Genomic DNA, 9,507 nt, shown 5'->3' on the forward strand with positions numbered 1-9,507 from the left:
TATTTCCAGCATCTTGTTGAATCTGTAGAGAACTAAGGCAGCTCTGAAGGCAAACATTGGTCCAAACTGGTACTAGCGAAGTGTATCTAAAAAAGTGGCCAGTGAGTGTAAAGTCCCTTCACTGACTGCTTTCAAAACAAAAGGTTTAAAAAAAAAAAAAATACAATCTTATGACAGCATTAGAGACTTAAGAGTTAGAAGTTGTTTTGCACTTGGAGATAAGTTATGTCAAGTGAAAAGTGAAGTTGATCAGTTCTTTATTTTGTTACTTCAACAGAAAAAAGAAAGAAAAATGTGCAACTTTTAAACAGTGTTGCGCAAACGTTTTCGAAACGATCTTGTATGTGGGAGGAAAGGAAACCGCACAGTGTGATCTGAAGTTGTTTAAAAGGTGAACGCAAATAGAAATGTAGTGCGTGAATACGTTGTAAAAACTATGATCGCATGGGCTAAGGATTCGTTCTGAGAGCCGGTGTTTCCTTATGTTAAAAAAGGCTTATTTTGTTGTTGTGTTTTTTTTGTTTTTGTTTTTTTTACAGCCTTAAAGAGTTTGGAAAAAACGTTCAACAACTCAGTGACTGTATTCTTCTACAGCACCTCTAACATAGCTGTACAACAATAGTGCAAAATGACTCCTTTTTTTGGTAGCTACTCTAAAAAGTTCCCCTTTTTATTCAAAAACAAGTGGAAATATTCATGAACTAGTTCAGTGTTATACTAAAGCCACCAACGATTTTTAAACCTTACCCCAAATAGAAGCTAAGCTGAAGAGAAGACAGAATGTCACACCTAGCCAGTGTGAAACAGCAAACGCTCTATTATCTTGTTTGAAAGTGATATGGTGAGCAAACAGAAATCCAATCCATCTACACCTAATGTTTAAATAATGTTTAAATAACAAGGTCTGTTTCAAGGGAACAAGAAAAACCACATAGCAGTGCAACTGCTGTGGACACACTGAAAAAGCTACGTCTGCACTTCAAGAGGCTACAAAACACTTAATCAACCACAAACATTGTCAACAAGATCATTTATTTTAAGAAATTATATTAGTATTCAAATACTCATTAAATTAATCCCTTTCAAAACTGCTTCTGTCTCTAAACAAATATATACAAAACATCACAGTGAATTTGGTACATTTGGTTATAAAATCTTCAAATCTAATTAAAAAAATAATAATAATAATAATAATTCACATTTTTAACAACAAACATGGAACAAACAAACAAGCAGATCTAAAAATGGTTATTTAAGGCAGGGTACAGGTTATCAAAAAATTAGCCGCCCCTCCCCCAAAAATCTGATCTACTACGTCCTTTTTGGTCACCATTGCCATTATGCAACACTATCACAACCAAGTCCCAAGAGAATCTAAAGATAGAAAGTGTGATTGAGAGCAAATCATTAAAGCCTTTTGATCAGTGCAGTCTACTCGTAAACCAGCTTTAGCATCTATTTAATAGCATCCAAACAGAAGGAGAAGTGCAATAGGGACCAAGTTTCCTTTCCCACATTGCTTCCTGCTCTGATTGAAGCATCATCACAGCAGCTCCTTCTTCCTGCTAATGTCTTCTTTAGTGAGATTGTTGCTGTGGTGGACAGATAAAAGGCTTCTGGGTAAGAGGTGTACAATGGCCTTTCTGAGCACAAAAAGTGCAACAACTGTAAAGTCTCATCAAGATAGGAACATCAGCACAGGTGAGAACACATGGGTAGACAAGAGTGAACGCAAAGGTGGGCAGCACCTTAAAGGTCAGTCCTGCCTCTGCGGTATGCAGCCTTCCATCTCCAACACTTCAGGCCAGCCTTCAAATTTGTTTGTTTCTGCGCTGTTCTTTATATGCTGAGAAAACAAAAATAAGACACATGTTAAAGGTTAAAGTCATAAAAGTCTCTCTTGTTAACAGCTAATGACATAAAAATAGTAAAATGTTATGATAAGAACAGACAAGGACCAGCAACCAACAAAACTGGTTTGTGGTTAAAGATGACAAACAGGCTGTAGAGTGAATATCTGACTACAAAATATGAATCCCTGAATGACTGATTGTGTGCACTAGGCATTCTTAGTAATAAAAAGCCTACTGATGTTCTTTTAGCAGTGATTCCACAAGTAAAATTAACTTAGCTGCAAATTACGACCGAGCATAAAAACATATTAGTGTGACTCACACAGTTTGCACTGCTGTAACGTTACAGCGGGGTTTCATTTGGTTGTGTCAGCAAGGAACATTTCAGAAGGTTGTATACAACAGATTCCTCAAGTGGAAACTCAACTTCACGGAGCATACCATAAGTGATTTTAAATGAAGATTCTGAACAAAACATGCTGCAGAACTATGTTAACTGAACCAGGAAAAGAACCTCTGGGGATTTAAAGATTTACCATCTTACTTGTACTAAATGTTGATGTATACATAAAATAGGGCAACTACTCTTGTGCCACCATCCACACGAGTTTTAGACTTTGCAGAGCCCTCCAGTGGGCTTGAGTGAACCCTTAGGCAGATAAGTTCTAGTCTGCAGTTCACGTGTTTCACAAAGCTGTTCCCGACTCTACAGGTCTACTTAACAATGTAAGTTGACCTGTAGATCCGGTGCGCACGCACAAATGTCCACCAAGATCAAAGAAAACAACCACAGGATGTAATCTCCCAAGAGATTTTGACATTTCAGCAGAATCATTTTCTCAAGATTATTTCTATTAGGCTACTAAGACGAAGTGTCAAGCTGTTTCATCCTCATATTTTGCTCTATGGCTCTGTGGTGTATGGATTTTTCATCTGATGTGCGAATGATCCCTGGTTCAAGGCTGAGAGGGGACACGATCTAAGCCCCATGTGTCACAAGCCCCGAGTTCCCGTTCCAAGACTGGATAAACAGAGTTTGTTTCCAAAAGTGTCTTTGTCATAGACAGATAAGGTTTGTTGTTACTAAGTAACGCGTTACTGTAATTAAATTACTTTTCCACTGAAAGAGTAACTAATTACTAATAACTAATTACATTTTTAGGTATTTTAATTACAGTTACTTACAATGTACTTGTGTTAAATAATTAAACTCGCTGAATATCATTATTTAATTTCAATAATTTATCTTCTAAACGTAGAAGTAAACTCTGCCGGTTTAACATCGCTGTAGTGCAGCTGCACGTCATTTCGCGCCAGTTTGCTGCATAGTCGTATTCTAAAGCAGAAGATGTCGGACTCGGCTGAAGCCTGTGGCTGTTTTATGAAATGGACATATTCCCGTCTCTTCACTTTTCTGAAACAAGCAGACATGAATATTACAGTAATATGTAAGCTATGTCCTGGAGAGAAACAACTATCGGCTGCTGTTAATAGCACGAGTAATCTACTGAAGCGCCAGACACGAGACCATAGCCCAGGGGTCAGCAACCTTTAACACCTAAAGAGCCATTTGGACCTGGTTTCCACGCAAAAGAAAACACTGGGAGCCACAAATACTTTTTGACATCAAAATGAGAATAACACTATTGTTTTTTTACCTTTATGCTTTGTTTGAACAACTAAAGTGTGTTGCTTATGAAATCCATGAAGTGCTACAGAGAAAATTACATTTTATTTATGTAATTAACACATTTTGAACTCTTTAAGAAATAGAACAAAAGGAAAGCTGAACTAAAAAGATCCATGTAGCAAACAAAAACTGTTATATCGCCTTTGGGCTTTTGGAGCCTTGACCTGACTTTAAAAAAAAAAAAAAAAAAGCACTATGCTGCTAAAAAAAAAAGAAAAAAATAGATATTTGCAAAATTCTGCCTAAATATGTATTTTACCTGGTTAATGCGTGCGGCGGGGCGTGGTCTGCAGCGCCGCTGCAGGGGGGGCCGGACGCACCTGAGTAGCACCCGCAATCACGCCTCGCGGCCTTAACGTCTGTGCTATCTATGCTGTTGTTGGTATGCGTCGGGCTGTGAGCTGAAAAGCTACAGCTGGCTGTATGCCTGCAGCAACCGTGTGTAAAAAGTGGTCAATAAAGAGATACTAAAAAGCAGCGGGTCTGCCGTGGTATGTTTACAATGGGACTTCTGCTCCCGAACCTCTGTGCACAGCGTCTGCAAATCGGGGCTGTACGAAGTCACTTTCATCTTTACGCAGGACTGTAAGCTGTCATCTGTGAGGCGTGAGCGGTGTTTGTTTTTAACATAGTTCACGGTGGAGAACAGCTGCTGACATAATGTGGATCCATAATTGGCCTACCTGGGGTTGAAAGTCTCGATAAATGCATGGCGTTTCGGCGGGTACACAGGCTTCCGCGAGTGTGACGCTTATTTTGATTGATGAAAAAAATAATAGAATATAATTTTATTTTTATATTTCAAGATCACAATAATCTTCCAATTTAGAACTACAAGGTAAAAAAGAACTAACATAAATAAAATACACTTCAGCTAAATACTTCTAATTTATTTTCCCAAACCACGCGGAGCAGCACTATACGGACTAAAGAGACGCATGTGGCTCCGGAGCCGCAGGTTGCCGACCCCTGGCATAGACGAGTCATTGTTCATCATCCATGGATAACACCGCGGCAACTCCTGCTCAGCAGGCAAAACTTGATTTTACTTCAGCAGCACAGAAAGCGTCTGAAGGTGAGCTTAAAAAAATGATTGCAGGCTACATTGTGGAAGAGATGCGACCGCTGCGTACTGAGTCGCCGTCTTTAAAAAAAATATATATTTATTATTTAAAGAGTTTAATCTCTATTGTTTGCCCACTCAAGGTTTATAGGGATTGTAAGAAGTATTTAGTTAAATTACTTATTTAGTAATTAAGTTACTTTTCTGACACAGTAATTAGATGAGTATTTTAAATACAATATTGACTAAGTAATTAGTAATTAATTACTTTTTTAAAGTAACTTACGCAACACTGGTGGTGATACACTAGCAAACAAAGGAGCTGCTGAAAGTACCTTCTCATTTTGTTCTTTGTCTAATGTGCTGTAGCTTTGCTGGCAGTTTACATTTAAAGAGTATAAAGAGTAGGGCTACAATAATTGATCTTTTATTAATCAGGAATTCTACTGATTATTCCATTGATTAGTTGAGTAGTAGGATAAGAAGTACTTTTGTCTTAATAATGAGCAATTCTAAATATTCAAAAGAGAAAAACAGATGTTTTAAAATAAACTGCTCACACAAACACAAATCCATTTCCTAATGAGGGCTTGGGTCAGCATTCATTCAGTTTAAACATCACTCTTGTGGCTAGCTTAGCGTTAGTATGCTATCTGTACAGGTGTGCACAAAGAGTTGAAGTGCTCACAGCATAATCCAGTTGTTTTTTTTGTCCTGGATGTAGTTTGCACTTCACCATTGTGCTCTCACCCTTTTTAAATAAAAGTAATACTTATATCCACGCTGTAGACTGCGTCACTATGTTCCCTCTCTGACTCACAAACGGAAATTAGCGGACAATTTTAGATATCTGGATCTCGATTTCCATTCCTACATACAATCTAAACTAAGGCATAAAACAAAATTGTTACTTCTTGTTGTGCTTTCTGACACTAGTGTGAGGGGAAAAAGGGTTCTGATGTTGGAGCTCCTGAATGAATGTGTTTTTGTGTGTCTGTATGCTTAAGTGTGCTAGTGAAGGAGTGGGTGTAAGCCTTTAAAGCCTTTATGGAGAAAAGCAAGTGTATCAGAATCAGAATCAGAATCAGAATACTTTATTGATCCCTGGGGGAAATTATTTCAGCATTCTTTGTGGTTTGCCTTGTGGTTTGATCTGAATGTTTGAAGAAAACACACATTAAGATGGTGTAGATGGTAATAAGGTCACTAATAATCTAGTTTCCAGCTTTTGTTAACTATGGGATTTTGTGCATCATCTTACCTGCTCAAATGGACTCTTGGTCTTGATGCCTTTCCCTCCCACAAAGATCCAGTTATCTCGAAAGCCCAGATTATTAATAGCTGAGCTGCCAAGATCAGCAATTAACTTCCTGGCTTCATCATTGAGTCTATATAACAAAGAAGACATATTATTTCATGACCATCCCCGCAACTAGAAACAGCAAACATATTTATTGATCATGCAAGCTGAAATGCTCTTACTTTGTTGCGGAATCATCAAATGAAGCCATCATCACAACGGTCCCATCTTCAATTTCATTCAGGAATTTAATCAAGGGAGCCACGTCTATGCAAAGTGACACACGGTTAACAAACTGTATGAACTGGATTTGTAAATGTCTACAAAAAAAAAAAAAAGGTTCTCAAGTATACTCACCTCCAGCCCACATATCAAAATATTCTGTTTTGACAACTTCCCCTGTCCTCCCTATGGAAAAACAAACAAACAAAAATACAGTTTTTCAGAATTAGGTTTGTAACTCTTGGAATTAAAAGTGGGGTACTCGAGTGGATAATGTCACCATTAACCAGGGCGATGTTGATTCCTCTTCCCACGTTGTTCTTCACGCCGCTCATTACTCTACAACCAATAATATGAAAGGGGGAGAACATATGGATACATTTAAATATAAAAGCATATAAACTTAAGGAAATGGGTGATTTATAGAAGGATGGCACTTCATAACATGTTTAACATACTATAATGTAGATTTCCAGACAGCCCAGAATAATCAGACAACACTTTCTTTCTTATAACACACTGTCTCACATCCTACTTACACTTTGTCTTCCAGGCAGATTCTGGGCCCGACCACACTGGCTGCACCACTTGCCATCTTGAAGGCAAAATGTCCAGCTGAACATGCCTTGGACAGCCCACATTTATACCTGACAGGCTTCGTTGCTGAGAACACAAAATTTGCCCAAACAGCACAGTATCAGGTCACAGGCGGTCCAATTACATTGTTTAAGGCTTTTCACAAACAGGCACAAATACGGGTGATCAAGGAATGGTACAGCTTGAACTCATCTAAAGGGGTCTATTTGCACACTAATGCAATAGCTAAGCTTAAAACACACAGTTAAACTCAATATCTAGAGGTTTTCAAAAGGATTTAGCTACATTACAATCTGAGACAAGCTCCTTATTACCATTTTTGTTCTGTCTGTTACAGAGATAGATAAAAAAAGACAGAGGCATATCAAAACACATGAGTAATAGAGAATAAAAAGAAAAAAGTAAACAATTGAGAACACTTACAAAGGACACCTGCTGGCACAGATCTTGCTGAAAAGCAAAAAAGGAGATGTAGATGTAAGTAGACTTTATAATATCTAATATATTTATTATTAGGAATATAAATAAGATTTTTATTATATTTTTATAAAAGTTTATCCAAGTAGCAACAATTAATACAGATAAGTAATAAGTGTGCAACATTTCTTTATGTCAAGATAAACTAGAGGCATAAAAAAAAAATTACAACCATCAGTTATAGGAGTGCAGAGGATACTTTCAATGTGGAGGAATAGCAGCTCTACTCTGAGCTCCTCCTGGATGGCCAAACTCGTCACCCCATCTCTAAGGGAGAGGCCAGCCACCCGTCGGAGAAAGCTCATTTCTGCGGCTTGAAATCACAAGCTTGTTCATTTGGTTACTACCCAAAGCTCATGAACTTAAGTGAGGTAAGGACGTAGATCGGCTATTAAATCGAGAGCTTCGCATATACGCTCAGCTCTCTCTTCACCGCAACAGACTGGTACAGCACCAGTCTGTCTATTGATCTCCCGCTCTCCTCTCACTTGTAAACAAGGGCACTCCACCCTTTTCCAGCTCAGGACCATGGCCTCAGATTTTCCACCTAGAAATTCTGTCCATAAAAATCATGAACAGAATCTGTGACTTAGGGCAGCCCTGGCAGCCACCGGGAACAAGTCCAACTTTTTGCTGGCTTAGTGGACCAAGCTCTTGCAGCGGTTGTATACGGATCAAATGGCCCATAGCAATGGGCCAGACAACCCATGCTCCCAAAGCATCTCTCACAGGATACTCCAAGAAACATGGTCGAATCCCTTCTCCAAGTCAACAAAACATATGTAGACTTGTTGGGCAAACTCCAACGCACACCCTTAAGTAACCTCGAGAGGGTAAAAAGCTGCATTCTTTAAAAATTTCTACACTTTCAAAACATGATAATGAACTCTAAGTTCACAAAAGAAATGAATGTTACATCTTCTTCTAAAACTGTGCCAGACAGGCAGATAACCCTCCTGGAGGCAGGAAAGAAGAGAAGGCCCTATGAGATAAAATACTGGCTGGCGGCTCACAACTGACTTTAATCGATTAAAATGAATAATTTATTAATAATATATGTAGCAAACAATACATATATATTGCATTACAACCCATTATATCATGAACTGAAACCTGTGACTGACATTTTTTGTCTTTTTCCTGTATATAAATAAAGATTATTTAAAAGCCATAAAGTGATGACGCAATAAATAAAGAAATAAATTAACCAAGATGCAGGACATGCCTGACTTAAAATGTCCCTGCAGACAGAAAGTAAACAAAGTAAATGACTGTCTTGTTTCCTTTACCGATGATTATCTCCCACCTACACTGCTGTTCAATCCAGTTTTACAGGAAAGGTTACTCACAAATCACATTAGCCAGTTTAAAATCCGTATTAATCTCGAATAGCTGAAAAGCCAGGAAGACAGCCAGTAGGAATGCAATAACCAACACTGTCAACTTGATAATTCCTGCGAAGAGAGGGAAAAACGGAGAGGTGCGGTTAATCAGCCATCCGAATCACTGATGCGAAATGGTTTTAGATAGCAAACATGTTTGTTTAAATATTTATAGTAAATATATCTGACTTACCAGTAGCCCTAATCATCTTTGCGACTCTCCAGAATATTTTACAAACAGCCGACAACCTGTAATATCAAATAAAAGTGTAGGTGTCTGTATGTGCACATCGGTGACTGTTTTCTACAGTCAATGGTGTATATCTGCGTGCCTTTATAGGGTGGTCTAAAGGGGGAAGTTAGCTTGTGCTGTGCGTTATTTATAGGAGTGTCTAACGCCGAAACACAGTGACCTTGCTCTTTTTCTAATAACTAGTTATTGCGACCGAATTAACGAACAATGTAACGTATGTAAGCACGTAATGCATTTTTAAAGCTATATTTTGAAAAGCTAACTAGCTTTTAACCCCGTGGATAACTTCTTCGTCTTTGACAGGTTTTACTCACTGACACTGGAATGACTGCATCTCAGCCTCTACAAAAGACAAATACGTAGTTGAGCTTTGAGATAAATGTTCACGACTTTCTCACCTGTTTACGTAGCAAAATACCAGTGGACTCTCCGGTGTGGTTCTTTTAGGACAGGCTGACTAACTTATGATGATGGCGCTGATACGCGTCATGACAGCTGGACTGTGGAGGAGCAAACCGTGAAAAAGAGGCGCCACTCCGCCGGAAAAAGGAAAGACGAACCGGAAATAAAGGGCCTGGACAGTACAAAAAGGAGCAGCTTCCGTAATTAATAAGGTAATTATATATAATAATTACGATATATATATATTTTTTTTTTTTTTTTAATTTAT

General features: G+C 38.3%; 1 protein-coding gene across 1 annotated transcript; it reads right to left on the minus strand.

Moving 5' to 3' along the window:
• Positions 1 to 873: 873 nt before the first annotated feature.
• Positions 874 to 9,360, minus strand: fam3c (FAM3 metabolism regulating signaling molecule C). The gene is made up of 11 exons (XM_082511806.1): positions 9,236 to 9,360; positions 8,778 to 8,833; positions 8,552 to 8,656; positions 7,149 to 7,175; positions 6,668 to 6,791; positions 6,409 to 6,467; positions 6,264 to 6,314; positions 6,089 to 6,173; positions 5,868 to 5,994; positions 1,749 to 1,846; positions 874 to 1,592 (listed from the first exon to the last, which is right to left on the minus strand). Exons 2-10 carry the CDS (start codon positions 8,791 to 8,793, stop codon positions 1,757 to 1,759), a joined length of 684 nt encoding a protein of 227 aa, XP_082367932.1. The 5' UTR covers positions 8,794 to 8,833; positions 9,236 to 9,360; the 3' UTR covers positions 874 to 1,592; positions 1,749 to 1,756.
• Positions 9,361 to 9,507: the final 147 nt, after the last annotated feature.

Source organism: Aulonocara stuartgranti (genome assembly GCF_965226115.1).
Source record: "Aulonocara stuartgranti genome assembly, chromosome: 17".
Lineage (NCBI taxonomy): Eukaryota > Metazoa > Chordata > Actinopteri > Cichliformes > Cichlidae > Aulonocara > Aulonocara stuartgranti.

Excerpts from the sequence above, each read along its gene's own strand:
- fam3c (XM_082511806.1), bottom strand. Across the intron at positions 6,315-6,408 it reads CAACATCGCCCTGGTTAATG|GGAGGACAGGGGAAGTTGTC; the intron begins GTGACATTATCC and ends GTTTTTCCATAG. Across the intron at positions 6,174-6,263 it reads TTTTGATATGTGGGCTGGAG|ACGTGGCTCCCTTGATTAAA; the intron begins GTGAGTATACTT and ends CACTTTGCATAG.